Source organism: Acomys russatus, chromosome 14, assembly GCF_903995435.1.
Source record: "Acomys russatus chromosome 14, mAcoRus1.1, whole genome shotgun sequence".
Taxonomy (NCBI): Eukaryota; Metazoa; Chordata; class Mammalia; order Rodentia; family Muridae; genus Acomys; species Acomys russatus.
Genome location: NC_067150.1, coordinates 29,633,828 through 29,652,452, shown reverse-complemented (window position 1 = coordinate 29,652,452; position 18,625 = coordinate 29,633,828). Strand labels below are relative to the sequence as shown.

General features: G+C 44.5%; 1 protein-coding gene across 2 annotated transcripts in view; it reads right to left on the bottom strand.

The window, feature by feature from the left end:
* The window catches only part of Fez1 (fasciculation and elongation protein zeta 1), a 47,245-nt gene that overhangs the window by 12,086 nt on the left and 16,534 nt on the right, over positions 1-18,625 (bottom strand). For both annotated transcript variants that reach the window (XM_051156174.1, XM_051156175.1), the window contains exons 4-6: positions 5,772-5,858; positions 4,722-4,890; positions 803-1,074 (exon numbers count right to left, since the gene is read on the bottom strand). In XM_051156174.1, the coding sequence (XP_051012131.1) occupies positions 803-1,074; positions 4,722-4,890; positions 5,772-5,858 (528 nt within the window). The remainder of the gene's footprint in view (positions 1-802; positions 1,075-4,721; positions 4,891-5,771; positions 5,859-18,625) is intronic.

The following is an 18,625-nucleotide window of genomic DNA, read 5'->3' as shown; positions in this document are numbered from 1 at the left end:
CACTCAAGATGGGCAAAGCCTTCCTGCCCAAAGTCACCACCCCAAGGACTTCTGTGTCCTTGCTCAAGTGCCCATCGGCTATCACACTGCCCAAGACATATGGCCACAATGACCAGACAGCGTAAGTCGTTGGGTTGTACAGGCCTCATTTCATCCTGTGTCATATAACCAGAAAAATAAGACAGGGCAGTGCAATTCTGGGCAACTATGATGCAAAGATCTTAGGGGGAAACAGAGCATGCAGCTGTCGGGAAAGGTAGGCTTCCAGAAGTGGCCTGGTACAGACAACTTTTCTTCACTAAGTACTTGGCCCAGGCTTAATTCAATAGGGTCTGTGATAGAGCTAGGCAAAGGTGTGTTGAAAAAAAGCAACTTAGATAGTTCTCTGGACTTCACCTGATCATAAACCAATGAGCCATCTAATCATTGTCAGCCATCAAACATTCCAGTAATATTTTACACCTGCCCCCGAAGAAACCAGGCTGAACAGTAATCCGTGCCAATAGTAGAGGTCCTGACCCAGCTCTGTTTTTTCAAGGACCAGCCTGGAGAACACAGGTCATATTCAGTTACTTTTTATTGTTTATTCACTACCTCCTCCACTTAGACCAGAGGCCTTCTGGGAAGTCAGGGAGCTAGGTGGCATGCCCTCCCTTCCTGACCCCACTGCCTCTCACAGCGTTATTAGCCACATGGTTATTACCCAGTAACTGTTTAGGGGTCCGCTGCAGGGTAGGTATCAGGATGTGTGATGGTTGGGGCTCAAGGCTGGCTGCGCCTCGTCTTCCAAATGCTCACGTACCTTGAGGGGCATCTGGTTTCCCTTCTCTATTCGGCTGCTCTGCAGGCTTAGCCCCTTCTCTTTCCGCCTCTTTTTCATCAACTCCCGTTGCTCCTTCTGCTTGTTCTGGACCTCAATGAGCACCGTGATGAAGGAGTTCTTCACTTCCTTCTCAAACTCCAGCTCGTCTCGGCGGGCCAGCTGGTGGACCAGCTCCTCTGAGAAGTCACGGATGGCACCCTCCACCTGGTCCAGCAGCTCTGTCAGCTCAGACCCAGACATGTGCCTTAGCCCTAGAGAGGAAGATGCATTTGGTAGGTGACAGCTACAGAGACAGGCTTGAACCTACCACAGATGAAGCCATTCTTAGCAGGGGTTTGGGGGGTTTGGGGGGCTGGGGGCTCTCCCTTCTCTTAGAGTTTCTCTGAGAGACCCTCATAAAGACCATCTGAAAGGCTAGGAAGAAAGAAGTAAGTGTCCACTAGGAACCATGGAAACACTGTATCCAATAAAGATGGCACACACCTGGCTTTGGCACCTTGTTCTGGCTTGTCCTCTATCTCTGTAATATTCACATATTACATACAATACTAGGTTGAGGGAGGAAGTGTTGAGACTTTGATATCTGTGATGAGCAGTGATACAAGAGGCAGTGTTTTCTCCCAAGAAGGCATAGAGATGGAGCAGACATCAAAATGAACATGATCTGAGGGTGTATGGTCCTGTGCTGTAATCCACACTCTAAGCTATGGGAGACCCCAGGAAGACTGAGAAAGGGGAGTGGAAAATGAAGCCTTATCAACAAGCAGGCTACTTCCTGTGACAAAGAAAGGGACACTTTTAACATCTTGTCTCAAAAGGTTGCATGATGTATAATAGATTTAAGGCATTGTCAATTAGTTGACTATTTCAAAAAGGGTAGGAAAGCCAGGCATGGTGGCACATGCCTTTAATTCTAGCACGTGGGTGGCAGAGGCAGGTGGATCTCTGTAAGTTCAAAGATAGCCTGGTTAATATAGAGTTCCAGGATAGCAGCATTTTACCTGCATGTATGTCTGTGTACCTTGTATGTAAATGATACCCACAGAAGCCAGAAAAAGGAATCAGATCCCTTACAACTGGAGTTACAGAAGCTGGTAAGTAGCCATATGGGTGCTGGGAATTGAACTTGGGTCCTTTGCAAGAACAGCCGGTGCTCTTAAATGCTGACCTCTGAAATGCTCCAGCCCTTGCTGTTCTGTGTTTTGAGACAAGGTCTCACTCTGAAGCCAAGAATAGCCTCACTCCTCCTGCCACAGCCTCCTGAGTGCTGGTATTACAGGTATGTGCTACCATCTCCAGTGAGCAAAAAGGAATGTAAGTCTTCCTGACACGTGGCTAAGGATAGAGTCAGTGGCAGAACATTTGCTTAGCATGGAAGAAGCCCTGGGTACAAGAAACACTAGACACACACACACACACACACACACACACACACACACACACGAGAGAGATAGAGACAGAGACAGACAGAGGGAGAGTCAGAGAGAGACAGAGACAGAGACACACAGAGAGAGAGAAAGACAGAGAGAGGTGGAGAGATGGAGAGAGACAGAGACAGAGACAGAGAGATAGAGACAGAGAGACAGAGACACAGAGACACAGAGAGACAGAGAGAGACCCCCCACCAGAAAGAAATGTTATGTGTTAGATAATGGTAAGCTATAACCTGGATATATTCATCATACTTTGTATACAATGTATTGAAATGTCTCAAATGACACTGTATCTCATAAATGCATACATTTACCACATGCCAATTAAGCATATTAGTAAAAATACATGTAACAGATGTAGGGAACACCTTTTATTTCACCTCCAGGCCTGCCTTTCCTTCTCATTTCTGCCCAGCCTGGGTGTCTGCTGACTCCGTTGGCTCCTCCTGCTTTGTTTTGCTCTTTGAAGCTGTCCTCCTCCTTCTGTTTTTTTGCCATTTGACTCTGCTCTGCTGAGGGCTTCTATGTTTGGGCCCTTTGTGTGGCTGAGAATGGCCTGACTGGGCGGGTGGTGAATGCAGCTAGGCAGCCAAACCCACTCCATCACCCTCTTGGCTTCTTGCAGTGGCACAGCCTTGCCTGCCTCATCTCTTCAGGGCCTTCCGGATGTGGCACTTGGTTTCTGTCTCTCAATTTTTGCCCACTTCCACCTGAAATCTGAACCAAGGTACCCTGCCAGACACACCGTCTGCTTCAGCCCCACCACCCACCCTCGTTCATAGTAACATCTCTTCGAAAGCAGACTTCCTCCTGCAGTGCAGATGGATGCACATAGTCATCCCTGAGATGGCTGTTGATTTTTTTTTTTTTTACTATGTTTTCATTTCACGCTTCATCCAACCCACTCTTTGTATAGTCATGACTGTAAGTCTGCATTACTCAGGTAATGTAAGACAGACATTAAAAGACTGGACTCTGGAGTTAATCTCCCTGACTTCAAGTGCTGTCTGCACCACCCCTGATAATGGACAGGAGGTGTGAGGGAAAGCACAAATTGGAAATGAGACCTTTACTCTCCCCACTGAAAAAAAGGCAAGAGGGCTGAGGGTGTAGCTCAGTGTTAGCATGGGTACTAGCCCTATGTTTAGTTCCCAGCTCCAAACAAACAACATACACACACAGAGACACAGACACACACACACACACAGACACACACACAGAGAGACAGAGACATAGACACACACACACACACACACACACACACACAGAGAGAGAGAGAGAGAGAGAGAGAGAGAGAGAGAGAGAGAGAGAGAGAGATTCTCTTAGAATTTCTCTGTCTGTCCTTTTCACACATATATTAAATTTTTAATGGCTAAGTAAGCCTCCCCCCATGTTCACAGTTAGAAGGTTTCCTTCAGGGATCTATCTGAGAGCCACTGCTTTGAAATGTAATCATGAAGGAAGCTAAGCCCTACTCTCCAGTGTTCTGGAAGCACAGGGGCCTAAGTCAACCACCTGACTCCAAGTGGCAAAACCTGCTTAAGGTATTGGGCTCCACCCACTTAGTTACAACCAGAGTGGCTTTGACATGTAGCCTGCTCCCAGTTAGTGCTTACTCAGTAATAAAACTGCCTGCCCCCGTACTTTTGTGGAAAGGATTTTCTGAGTGGCAAGGAGATCTTGTTTATAATTCTATTTCTCCAGTTGAGTTGTTTAGACAAGTCACTTAACCTCCAGAAGATAGCTCAGTCCTGAGGGTGTGGTGTGAAGTTGGTTTGAGGATGGCACATGGAGAGCACTGACTGCTAGCTCTTATGCTATTTCTCCCTCCCCCCCCCACACACACATACACACACACACACACACACACACACACACACACACACACACACATACACACACACTACTGGGACTTGTACCTAGGATACTAGGGTATCCTGAATGCAAAGCACACGCTCTGCCACTGAACTATAGTCCTTGTCCCACCATATATATTGATCACATTTGGGCAGTGGTTCAGAGTCCTACTTTTTAGTCTTGTTTGGTTAGCGTTACCACTGAAATTTTATTTTACCTTTTTTTTTTTTTTTTTTTTAACCCCCTGCAAAAATGCTGACTTTTCTCCTGATACTAAATCAGGAAAGTGTTGCCTTTTTTCTGAATTTTCAAACCTCTGCTCTGGGGCAGAGATCAAGTTCTGATAACCATAAGCAAACAGTATCTGGGCAAGGCACAGTCACAGTGGCTCAATGTTTTATAATCTCAGGCAGGCAACTCTCTGTGAGTTAGAGGCCAGCCTAGTCTATATGGTGCATTCCAAGCCAGTCAGGGCTTCATAGTGAGACCCTATCCAGAAAAAGAAAGAAAGGAAGGAAGGAAGGGAAAACAGCCACAAAAACAAAAACCAGTGCCTGGCACTAAGGAGCTGTTTAGCCCTCAGTAAGCCCTGGACCAGAGGCCCTCACCTTCATAGGACCAGTTGTTGTTGAAGGTCTGTGTCAAGGCCTGCATCTCTTGCAGCAGGACTGAGTCTGCCTGGGATGAGATTTCTCCTCCATCCTCCTCTTCCAGCACCTCCTCCTCCTCCTCAGGATCTGGGGAATTCTGCATCATTTCTTCGATCTCCTCAATCACCTAAGGATAAAGCAGAAATTCTGTTCCCTCCTGGAGGGGGTGTTCCGGTTCATTTGAGTGGTCAATGGCATTCCTCATTTGTGCTCAGTCTTCATAAATATTGGATAATAATAAAAATAGACCCGATCAAAAGCTTGCATATATTCTGTCTTTAATGTAAAGCACTTTCACGTAAGCCTCTTCCAAGTGCTCCATTTAGATGAGCGCATTATTGGAAACTCGCTACTCTTTCAGGAAATGAGGCAGGGCTGCCAGGAAGTAAGCATTTACTTCAGTTTGCTAAGCATTTTGTTTCTAAGTGGGAAAAAATATTGTATCTACCCAACTATAACACAGAACCCAGTCCATTAATTGTCACTCTTTTTTTTTTTTTTTTTAGTTTTTTCAAGACAGGGTTTATCTGTGTAGCCTTGGCCATCCTGAACTCACTTTGTAGACCAGGCTGGCCTCGAACTCACAGCGATCCACCTGCCTCTGCCTCCCGAGTGCTGGGATTAAAGGCGTGTGCCACCACCGCCCGGCTTTGTCGCACTTTTTATAATGGGGTGGGTGGGTGGGAGGGGGGACGAGGACACACATTCCCAGAACCACCACCCCAAGTAGGGAGGAAAACAGATGTTTCTCAAGAATTCTCCTGGATGGGAAGTGAAGCTGCCCAGGAAAAAGTCAAACTTAAGAAAACAATAAAAGGACAGGCAATATCCGGAGAGCAAAAAGCAGGTAAGAACCCCAGCTCTGAACTTGAACTTGATTGTTAGTGGGGCTTCAGCTCCCTCTAAGTGGAGGGTCAAGATGGGTGCTACCAAGTACACCCTCTTCAGCCTCTTCTCCATTAGAAGAATAAAAGGCTCTCAGAACCTGGGAGGGGTTGTCGTTCATACCTGATCAGCCGTGAGTAGAGGCTCCTCATTGATGCCAGAATCATTTTCACTCTTCTCATTGAACTCTTCTTCTTCCTTCTCATGGATCTGAGGGACAAGGGGGAAGTGACATGCTAACCAGTGAGATTCTCTGACTGAAAGGTCATTTTAGCCGTCCCCCCCGCCCCCACTGTCTAAAGAGGGAATATGGAGAGGAGTGTGAGTTCCACCTTGTTCCAAATCTGCCCCCATTACCCAGCAGGCATTGCAGGCATTGCCAGCAGGGCCAGAAGAAGGCAATAGGGTGGGAGTGGGCAGCACCATTCTGACTCAAGGGCATCAGCAGTGCTCTTCAACTCACAGGCAGGTTCTCCTTGGATCAACCAGGAACCTTCTTCCACTGAGTGGCGCCGCAGCCAGCTCCCACCGCAGATTTAAGGGGGAAAGGCTGTCCAGATTTATTATTGTAGTGGGCACTTTAAGGAGTAGGTTGTTTCAGTTCAAGTAATGACAGCTTTAAGAATGGGATAAATGCTATCCTGTCATGGGAATGCAGGTGTGGTTTCATAGCTGGTGGAGGATGCAAAGACATGAGCTAGATCACATGGGCTACAGGGCAAACTGAGCCAGGCATGGTGGTGCATGCCTGAGATCCCAGCACTTAGGAGGTAGCTCCAGGGTGATCAGTAATTTTTTTTTTTCTGTCTTACAAGCTTTATTAGACCTGGAAAAGGGTGGGGCGGGGGGAAGAGTACAAACAGCTCTGTCTCCTCCGTCCACTACTGTTTGCTGTTGCCATTGATGGGACGGTTCACATGGTCGGGGGAGGACAGAAAGGCCTTGATCTTGGGCCGGGCACTGAGACGGGCCACATAGGCAGAGGAATTTTTAATCCTCCTCCTCTTTCTCTTCCTCCTCCTGTCCCTACCTAACAACTTCAAGCCCAGCCTGGGCTACACGTGATACTATTTCAAAACCAAGCAACAATAGAAAAATCCAGATGCGAATGGCGCATGCCTGTAATCCCAGCTCTCCAGAGGCAGAGATAGGAGAGTGGCAGCAGGTCCAAGGCTAGCCCAAAGCACAGATGAGACCTTGCGAAAGAAAGAAAGGTAGGAAGGGAAAAAAAAAAAAAAAAAGAAGGTCGAGGTGAAGGAAAGGAAAGAAGACAGCAGGGAGGGGAGAGAAAGGGAAGGAAACAAGGAAAGAAAGAAAAAAGCACAAACCAAAGCCCGAGAAAGACAATGAAAGGAGAACTGTTTAACTCTTTTGTCCTGGGTTCCCTAAATTCTATAATCCTAAATAAGATTCTAAAAGTTGACAACTTTCGAGACTCTAGATGATATCTAAGTCCAACAAGGTATGTGTAACAGTTCTGGCTTTGCTGGCCATATTATAAACTGTTGATGGTCCAGGGGGTATGCTCACATCCTGAACACAATCACCCAACCAACCAAGAAGCTTTCCTTGCAGAAATCTTGCTGAAAATCATACAGGGGTTGGCAAGAGGAACTCAGGGAACACCCTCACAGAGCCGCCTCTCAGGCAGAACCCAGTTCTTGGTTTCTAAGAGCCAACCTGTTCTTTGGTCTGTACCCCCAGGACAGCTCTTTCTATTCTAACCGGAAACACTCCATTGAGGGCCCAGCCCCCCCAAACCATGCACATCTCCTTTTATCTCTGACTAAAACATTATCATTATATATATATATATTTAAAAACTTATGCAAAAACTCAATATATCTTGAATGCCATCTGTTCTCCAACCTGGAGAAGGGACAAGGCATAGAGGTGAGGGAATCACCAGAGGAACTGGTGGGCAGATGGCATCATCCATTTCCAAGGTGGAATCCATATGTTTGTGTCTCTGCCAAGACTACCACCTGTGGTAGTCACTTGTTTCCACAGCTCCCCGCCAGGCAGAACAAAACTCCTGGGGCCACATTTTGTTCACTGCTACATTCGCACGGCAGAGCTTCCCAAGGGTCAGGCAGTTTCTGGGGGAGAAGCGTGTCTCTTATTGGGAAACGGAGAATTTTCTTTTCTGTTGGAGTTATTTTTGTCTCTGACAGCAACATTAGTCCATAGCTTAAATTTGGGTATGAAGGGTTGAAATGAAAGCAGTTAAAGCAAAATTTGTAGTTAGGTTTGGCGCTATATACTCGTAATCCCAACACTAAAGAGGTTAAGGGAGGCTAGCCTGAGATACACAGTGAGACCCTCTCTCTCAAAAAAATAAAATAAAAATAAAATAAACAAATAAAAGATTATGGATGTAGCTCAGTGATAAAGGCCTGGATTCCATACCAGCAATAAAAGAAAGAACCAGGACTACAGTTTGGTGGTGGAGCACTTGCCTAGGAAGTGCACATTGCTCTCCTGAGGCAGAGGATGAGACCGTCAAGGTCATCTTTATACCATTTCTACACTGGAAGTTCAAGGCTTGAGCCACAGGAGTCCAATACCAAGCACACGAGAAGAGTGCTTACACTTTCTGAACCATGGCCACTTACTTCACTGATTTAATATCGCACCTTTGACCTAGATCATCTCCCTCCCCAAGGTTCCCCCAGGTTGGGGGGGCTGGGTGGGGGGGGGCGGCTCAGGGATTGTAAGGGAAGGGAGGCTCCAAATGGCTATTCAACAGTTAAGGAAGCCCAGCTGCAGCCTGGGTGAGGCACTCCTAGATTGCTCTTTGCTGTTGCTCCCTCAGGCACAAAGCTTGTGGGGCTAAATTGTTAGAATAAGGTAAAGAGATCTGAAAGTCAGTCGCAGGCTTCTGGAAGCCACTGTGTGAGCATTGTCGCTGTTTGTTTTCTTTGTTCTCAGAAATCTGCGATGGGAAAATAAATAAATAAATAAAAAGCTCAACACATACAATGCACCCCAAGAGCGAGAGCTTTGGCTCCTCCCTTTTGTATCTTGCTACTACCTCTGTCCAACCACAGGCTTCACCTCATCCACCCTGTCTCACCTCGACCTGGTTCCATCAAGCCTGTGTTACTTTTTCAACCCTCCAGACTCTGCTTTGCCCTGACAGCTTCTGTCACTTCTCAATAAACCCTTTCCTTTCACGCTGGCTGTTTATAGACTCCAGACTTACCCCTCAAATCTAGTATCTAGAGCAAAAAGCTTAACTGAACAAGAGAAGAGAAGGATTTTGAATTAGCGACAGCATTGAATGCAATGGCATCCCTTACTCCTGCTATGACACAGATACAAAAGTCACTTCCGCCTGGTGTGGAATCCCAGCACTCGAGAGGCAGACAGATCTCTGAGTTCGAGCCCAGCCTGGTCTACAAAGTGAGTCCAGGATGGCCAGGGCTGTTACACCCTGTCTCGAAAAACCAAACCCCCACCCCAAAAATAAGTCACTTCCTTGGCTACTCGTGTGGCAATGAGAAAGGTACTTGCCAAAAATGATCCACAGGCTTGTTACTGGGTGTCCATTGCCTTGTGAACTAAACTCGATAGTTATTTCTGTTCTGTCAAAGTGGATGAGGCTTTTGTGAGGAAAAAACTACCCACCCAAGGTCCTTCTTCCTAGAATCAAGAAGACCTGGATTCAGAACAGGAGCTGAGCACAGCAAGCTTTTCTTCATCTTGTCTGGAGGAAAAGGTGTGGGTCAGGACTGCCACCAAGCAATACAAAGCTGGAAACTAACGTTGAGCCTGTAACGCTTAGATTTGGTTGTGCAGCAGCCCCCGGGAGGATTCAGAGACTGTCAGGTCCTTGTATCTGACAATTATAAGCTAGGTCCTTCTGCTAAAGCATTGCAGTCCCTCCTGTCCCTAGGGAAAAAAAAAGGACGCCTACTTCATATTTAGTGCTTTACATATTCCCCAACCCACCTCCACTGACTCAAACATGTAGTTGTTGCAATAACATTAAGATAACAAAGATATATTTATTTTTTAACCTCCAGGCCAAAAAAAAAAAAAAAAAAAAATAGAAAAAAAATAAAGAAACCCAACAGTATGTGCTAAGCCCAAGGAAAGGGTACCATGTCTCTTTTGTACTGTGGACAACCAGGAACCCATCTGTGTAGACTAAGTCAAGGGCTCTGTATTCTCATGGCAAGATGCTCTAGTGCATTTGGTCAACAAACACTTACTGAAAGAATTAATGAGCAAAAGACAAAGAGAGGACTGAAGGACAGTGCAGTGAGTCCTAGCCTCAGTCCCACCTCCAGATAACACAGTCTCCTCATGGCCTGAGGAACAGAGAGGTAGATCTCCCTGTCCTGGATCTCTGCATCTCCTTTTCTTAGAGTCAGTCACTATCTGCTGTCAGGTAAAGGTTACAGGGGTCAACAGATGGTCTTCTCTGTTGTAGCCAAAAACAGAATAGAGTGATTCATTAAAAGCCCAAGCAGAGTGGATAATTGTTAAATAATGATATCTTTAATATAATTCAAGAATATCATTTTGACCTAAACTGTAAGTGCACACTTATTCACCAAGCTATGTACAGCTAAGCTCTGGTGGGCCTCTAAGTGGAACCCCACAGTCTTTCCTGAAGTTCCCACATTGTACAACTATTTAAGCCACTTCCTGTTTCCACTTATTTGCAGTAGAAGGAAGGCACAGCAGAATGTTATGCACACAATTACTTCTTCTTCCTCCCTAGACCCTAAGAAAATGAGAGTAAACAGATTTAAGAAAAGACTATCCCGCGGGGCAAAGTGAGGTAGAGAAAGGGAGCAACGGAGAAGGTGCTGGGAAGCAGCTTCTGGCCCAGGGGCTGGAGAGCCATTGCCCTCTGCAAGTCGAGCTTCAAAGGTAGAAGATTCACACTGAAGATGTTGGCAACTGGACACCTCGAGCCCTCAGATTGGCAGTGAGAGTGGGGCTAACACGATGAGGACTTCCTGGGATGCTTCCTTAAGGCATCCATGTCGAAAAGCTGCTACAATCCTGCCCCCCTCAGCAGAGCTGGTGGCTTCATTGATGACCATTGACAACTTGACAGAGTAGTGGCGGGGGGTGGGGGGGCATGGGGAGGCAGTGTGTGTGTGGGGGAGGGTGTCTTACAGAAACAGAGGAAGTGACAATCTGCACACTCATCGGAGAGAGTCCAGCCTCCATGCCAGACACTGGAGGAGTTTCTAATCACCAATACATGCCAGCTCTCAGGCTCTCCAAGCAAAAAGATGGATCCTTTGACCACTCAAACGTACTCAGTGTAGCCTGGACAGAGTCAAGTTCTAACCCCACAGAAAGAGCTCAGTCTTCTGGTGCCTCACTTTTAAACACAAAAAGGTGAAGCCAGCCCTGGTGTCACATGCCTGCGATCCTCATCACTCAGGAGGCTGAGGCAAGAGGATCTCCAGGGGTTTGAGGCCAGCCTAAATTATATGGTAAATTCCAAGCCAGCCTAGATTGCGCATCAAGACCCTGCCTCACAAAAACAAAAGCAATATTGTTGTGGTTTAAATGTAAAACTTCCCCAATAAGGGGCTCCACCCCTCTTGCCATAGCAACTACACATCTGGACAAAATCTATGAAGCAATTGTTTCCAGGCACTGGATGCAGGCAGTGCAAGGCTGTGTAGACTGGAAATAAACAAGAAGAATTCAGATTCACCGAAAAGTTTAAGAATACCAGAAGTGGTAAAAGTAGCAAAATATGTATTTGCTTGCTTTGGAGTTTTATTTGGTTGATTTTTTTTTTTTTTTTTTTCTATGTTGAGATAAGGTCTTTACATCCTGAAAATCACTATGCTAGTTAGCCAGGCTGGCTTTGAACTCTCAGCCTTCTCTTGCCTTTGCCACCTGAGTGCTGGGTTGGCAGTGTTAGAATGATCAACCTGAGGGGGAAAAATTATCATTTTTTTCTTCTGTCAGAAATATCACTTTGTGTTGTGGAGTATAAAATATAAGTTGAAATAAAATAGCATGATAATAGCACAAGAGTGGAGGGAATAAATTTCAAGTTTCAGATTTTATCTGAAGAGGCAAAATATGTCTTCTAAATAGACTATGATAACTGAAAATGTGCAATGTGATGCCTGGGGAAACACTCTAAGAATACCATGAACGTGCTCGCACAGGCTTGTAATTCCAGAGACCTAAGAGGATAAGCAGGAGAATTTAACAGCTGGAGAGAGCTTTGTCACCTTAGTGAGACCCTTCTACTTTCTTCTCAAATCAAACCAAACCAAACCAAACCACAGCACTCAGGAGGCAGAGCCACTCGGATCTCTGTGAGTTCAACTAGCCTAGTCTACATAGTAAGTTCCAAGACAGCCAAGACAGCCAATGCTACATAGTAAGACCTTGTCTTTTTTTTTTTTTTTTTTTTTTTTTTTCCCTTCTGAGACAGGGTTTCTCTGTATAGCCTTGGCTGTCCTGGACCAGGCTGGCCTTGAACTCGCAGAGATCCACCTGCCTCTGCTACCCTCAGTGCTGGGATTACCTTGTTTTGAAAACCCAAAACAAACAAACAAAAAGGTGACGAGGTATAGATAAAAGTCCATTACAAGGAACAAAATGAATTGCCAAAGAAAAGTGAGAAAAGAAATTAGGAAAGCTAGAGGAGGCTGGAGAAATGGTTCAGCAGTTCAGAGCACTGGTTGCTCTACCAGAGGACCCAGGTTTGATTCCCAGCACCCACATGTGGCTCACAGTCACCTGTAACTCCAGTTCTAGGGGATCAATACCTTCTTCTGGCCTCCTTGGGCACCAGGCATGCAAGTGGTGCACAGATATAAAATAAAATTTAAGCCGGGCATGGTGGATCACACTTTTAATCCCAGCACTGAGAAGGCAGAGGCAGGTGGATCTATGTGAGTTCAAGGCCAGCCTGGCCTACAAAGTGAGTCCAGGACAGCCAAGGCTACATAGAGAAACCATGTATTGAAAAATCAATAAAATAAAATAAAATTTAAAACAAAAGAAAGGAAGGAAGGAAGAAAGATAGAACTATGACTCAGTGTTTAAGAGCACTGGGTTCAATTCCCGGCACCCACATGACAGCTAACAGACAACTGTAATTGCAGTTCCAGGGTATCTAACAGCTTTTTTTTGGCCTCTGCAGGCACTAAGCACTTAAGTAGGACACAAACAAACATGCAGGCAAAGCGGCCATACAAATAAACAACTCTTTTTAAAAATTAAAAAGAAACTAAGAAAACAAATCAACTAAAAATATAAACAATACAGAAAAACCAATGAAACCAAAAATGTTCCCTAAATAAAATTGATAAAAGTGATAAGCCCCATAGACAGGGAGAGAAAGAACACAAATTCGTGCTGTCAGGAGCAAGAAAGGAAATTCATTACAGACCTCACAAGCATGACTACAAAATGGAAAATTACAGAGTCTGTAAGTCTGACTACTCAGCAGGCAAGAGCTCAGCAAGTAAAAGTTCTTACGGTCAAGCGTGACGAGCTGAGTTCAACGCCCAGAAACCACATGGTGGAAGGAGAGATTCTCTCAAGTTGTTCTCTGGCCTCCACACATGTACCATGTCATGCAGTCCCACCCCAACACACAAAATTAATAAGCAAATGTAAAACTAAAGTTTAAAATAAAAGAAGATTATAGACAAATTCATGGTTAATACTTTCAATGATAGATTAAATGGATAAATTCCTTGAGCTATGTGACATGATTCAGGGGTCCAGGGAGATAGCTCAGTGGGTGATGTGCTTCACTGTAAAACACGAGGACCCGGATTAAAATCCCCAGCATCCATGTGAGAAGCTGGGCATGATGTGTGTACCTGTGATCTCAGTGATAGGGGATGGAGACAGAGGAGGCTCACCCAGCCAGCCAGTCTACCAGAATCCAGGTTCAGTGAGAGATCTTGGTTCAAATATTAATGCGGAGAGCAATGGAAGAAGATATCTAACATGGGCCTTTAGCCTCTGTACACACACACACACACACACACACACACACACACACACACACACACACACTCATGGAAAAAAATAGAAAATCTGAAGACTTATCTTTGTCTCTTAAGGAAATTCAATTCATAATAACAGGGGTTGGAGAGATAGAGCACCCAGATGTTAAGAGCACTCACTCTTCTTCCAGAGGACTTAAATTCAGTTTCCAGCACTCATGATGTGTGGCTCCCAACTGCAGGCAACTCTAGCTCCAGGGCCAAGCCGTCTCCCACCCTCTAGCCTACATGAGGACTTACACACACACACACACACACACACACACACACACACACACACACACACATTCTCTCTCTCTCTCTCTCTCTCTCTCTCTCTCTCTCTCTCTCTCTCTCTCTCTCTAACCTTCTACAGGAAAATAATCCAGGCCCAGGTGGTTTTCATTGCAGTAGCCCATCAAACGTTTGAGGTGTAAACAATACTATCTAAAACAAAACAGGACAACATGCAGCTCACTTCATGACCTTATGTTGTGTAGCTATTTGCTCTGAATTCAAACATTCCCTTTCAGAGGGAAGAGACTCACGAGACTCTGGAACTAAATAAAAAATACCCTAAGAAATAAATGATAGGGGCTGGAGAGATGGCTCAGAGGTTAAGAGCACTAACTGCTCTTCCAGAGGTCCTGAGTTCAATTCCCAGCAATCACATGGTGGCTAATAACCATTTATAATGAGATCTAATGCCCTCTTCTGGCCTTCAGGTGTACATGCAGACAGACCATTGTATACATAATAATAAATAAATCTTAAAAAAAAAAAAAAAAGAAAGAAATGATATTTACAAGACTCAGGAAGTTCCCCAAACTTACAAGAGTCACAAGGCTCCTCCCTAAGGTCATATAATCAGTAATAATTCTTGTAAAGGGGAGACTCTAGGTGTGCAAGGACTTCCAAGGATGCAGTTGCCTTTGTCACTCATGCTCCTGTAACTAGCACCAATAAATTCACTACTTCACTAAGTTAGACTTGGATATAATAATTTCTTTGGTTTATTATTGTGCTGGCTTGAATAAGTATGGCCCCCAAAGACTCATGTGTTTGAATGCTCGGCCCATAGGGAGTGGCATTATTAGAAGGTGTGAAATAGGTGTGGCCTTGTTGGAGGAAGTAAGGCACTATGAAGACGGGCTTTGAGGTGTTATACATGATCAAGCTATGCCCAGTGAAGTACACACTCTCTCCCACCTGCCTTCAGATCAAGATATAGAACTCTGGCTCCTCCAGCATCATGTGTGCCTGCATGCTGCCATGCCTCCCACCATGAACATAATGGACTAAACCTCTGAAACCATAAACCAGCCCCAAGTTAAATGTTTTCCTTTATAAGAGTTGCTATCATCATGTTGTCTCTTTACAGCAATAAAACCCAAACTAAGACAGTCATCAATGCCCTATCTGGAATAAATAGACTTTATTCATGACTCCTTAGAAAATGTGACAAAGCCAGTTATGGTGGTGCACGCCTTTATTAATCCCAGCACTCAGGAGGCAGAGGCAGGTGGATCCCTGTGAGTTCAAGGCCAGCCTGGTCTACAAAGTAAGTCCAGGACAGCTAAGGCTACACAGACAAGGCTACCTTATCTCAAAAACAAACAAACAAAGGAAAATGTCACAAAACATAGCAAAACAAACAATACAGAGAGAGACAGAGACAGAGAGAGGAGAGAGAGAGAGAGAATTGAGCATGTTGGCCCATAGCCTATTAAAATCCCTTTCCATAGAGGCTAAAATGGGAAGGCTAGAAGTTTGGAGGTCAGCCTAAGCTGCAACGTGAGTTCCAGGCCAATCTAGACTACACAGTAAGATTTGATCTCAAGCAAACAACAAAAATACTAACAAACAACAATAAGTACTAGTGAGGAATCAAATAGTCAGGGTTCATAACCTGGGAAATTATTTGCCCGTTCCTTAAAAGTTAAATATAGATCTGCCATATGGCTTAGCCTTCTGGACCCTCAGGTTTAAAAAAAAAATTGCAAGCACATGTCCTTACAATAATGCAGGTGAGAATATCTGTAGCAGCTTTTTTTTTCTTTTGCAATTTTTAAAGAACTAGAAACAGTCCAGTGTTAATCTACAGATGAGTGAATACTACTATTTATCAATAAAAAAGAAACAAAATAAATTTATCTTTAAAACTGGTTGCTACTATACAGTAGAAAACAACAAGTTCAGGCCCTCTTGTTTGATCTTTGAAAAACTATATAAATGTGTCACCTTGATTTTAACAAAGCTCAAATCATCTTCTTTGCAGTCATGGTTCAACAGTGTCTATGATTCAATTACCTATTTTAGTCACAAGGACAAGCATGAACAGATAGGAAAGCAAACAACTGATTCTTGGCAAGGTCCACAAAGTGGAAGATTACAAACCCTGGTGAAATTGAGACCACCCAGCTGTGTGCATATAGCATACCATAGGTGCTTGGTTGGCCAGGCTAACAGAGGAATTCAGAGTACTGGTCAACCTGCTAAGTCATTTAAACTAGAGTCAGCTAAAGTGTTTCTATTGTAGTAAAGCCAGATGATAAAGGAAGATGAAATAAAGCAGCCTCCCTCCATCCATTTTTATCCCCTGTTGTGTGCTCAGGCTACTCTTCCCACAGTCTTTCAGCTCTCCCAGAACTACCAGGCCCCTTGAGGGGAATCTGCAATTTAGGATGGACTACAACAGCCCATCTTATTTACCCATTGGCTTAATTCACAAAATAATCTGGAAAAACGGCCTGAGAGATAACAAAACAAAAGCCTCTGGCATCAGAAGAATCTCGTTTGATTTCTGTAACTAGACTCATTGATTATTGGTATTATTTGTTTTAAGTAACTGCAAGATACTATACATACAAGTGCAGCAAGAGAAAACGCAGTCAGGAGTTCAAAGAAGACCCAAGACCCAGGTTCTAGTGTCACTGTTGAGTGGGCTTGCAGTAAATCATAGCCTTGAAGTCGCTGTCTTGCCTGCCAATGAAGCCTTGAAGTCCTGAGTATTCCATATTGTTTATAATTAGAAAACTTAAAAAGGATAAGCAGCCACTTTTTCAGCAAGTCAGCCAAATGTCAATCCCTTCGCTGAGCTATTCTGAGCAGCAATCTGCAGATAGAGTACCCAATCAGAGACATCTGCATCCTGCTCTTTTACTTGGGACCAATTGGTGTGCTCCCTGGAAGATGCGATCTACCACTGTATCAGCTGCTTGAAAAATCATCATTTGCTGAGTCCCCAGAATGGTGCCAGCACTTCCTCTGTAAGAAACTGTCAATTTTTCTTCACAGCTGAAACTAGAAAGCGAAACAGGTAGAAATGTTCTTTTAACAAGAATAGAGCCATTAAGTGATTTAACCCTTTGCTATGAGGATACCTCTTGACCATTGTGCAGCCATCCTCAGTGTTAGTGTATGTCTTCTGCCAGCCTACCACCCTTCAATTTTTGCTGAAACTCTAACCTCCAAAGTGACCACGGAGGTAGCATGTTGGGTGCTTAGATATTGCAATATTCATGAATGGTAATAATTCTTTCTGTTGTTGTTGTTTAGCTTTGTTTTCAAGAAAGGGTTTTTCTGTGTAGCCCTGGCTATCCTAGACTGGTGTTGTAGATCAGGCTGGTCTTGAGATCTGCCTGCTTCTGTCTTCCCAAGTGCTAGGATTACAGGCATGTGCCACCACTGCTCGGTCAGTATTAACTCCTTATAAAATAAGTCCAAGGGACATCATTTGTCACTTCTACCATGTGTGGACTTCACAAGAAAGTGCCACCTCACTCAGAGGAAGGTGAAGCAGGCTATCTGGATGAGACCTAATAGGCTGTGATCATATGGTGAGGGAGGAGGTCCCCTCCTGTCACAGGTCTAGAGGAGAGGAGTAGGGTGAAAGAGGGATGGAGGGTAAGAATGGGAAGATACAAGTGAGGGGATAACAATCGGGATGTAATCTGAATAAATTATTTAAAAAAGAAAAAATGAAGAAAAAAAGTGCCACCTATGAGCTGAAATTGTGCCAGGAATTGTGCCCTCCCCAGACTGAATCTGCTGGCAACTTGATCTTAGACTTCCAGTCTCTAGAACTCTGAGAAATGTCTATTCCTTATAAGCACTCAGTCAGCTCTGCTAACTAAAATATCATGCACTGTACGTATATAGTCAGCCACAAGAGGCAATCTGGATATTCTGAGAGACTATAGTCCACTCAAAAGAAGTATCCAGCCTTCTTTTTAAAAAGCTTTCTTTTTTTTTTAAGTGTGTACATGCATGTCTATTTGAGTGCATGGCATTTGTATGAGGGTGACCACAGAGGCCAAAGTACGCATCAGATCCCTTGGACCTGGAGTTACAGGTGAGTGTAAGCCATCTGACATGGGAGTTAGGGACCGACCTTGTGTCCTCCACAATACCATCAAGTCCTCTTAACCACTGAACCATTTCTCCAGGCCCACTGAAGCCCACTGAAGTTATCCTCAGCACTAGAAAACAAAACAAAAACAAAAGAAAACCATACAACACCTTCCCAACCACTAGGTAGCCATTTTACCTGAGTCTTACCTCTAGCCATCAGGCTGCAAGACCCACCAGTGCTTGCTCAAAGCATTTGCTTCTGATGGGACTGTGCAGTATGTTTTAGATGGCGAAACCTGATTCTTGCCGTGTGGTGGTGGTGGTGCATGCCTTTAATCCCAGCACTCGGGAGGCAGAAGCGATCTCTGAGTTTGAGGCCAGCTGGGTCTACAAAGTGAGTCCAGGACAGCCAGGGCTGTTACACAGAGAAACTCTGTCTTGAAGAAACAACAAAACAAAACAAAACAAACAAAGAAAAAAACTCAAAAAACAAAAACCTGATTCTTTTTTAAATTTTATTTAATTAATTTATTCCGCTTACAACTCAATTGTTATTCCCTCACTTGTATCCTCCCATTCCTCCCTCTCTCCCACTTTCACCCTCCTCCACTATATGATCATAGGCTA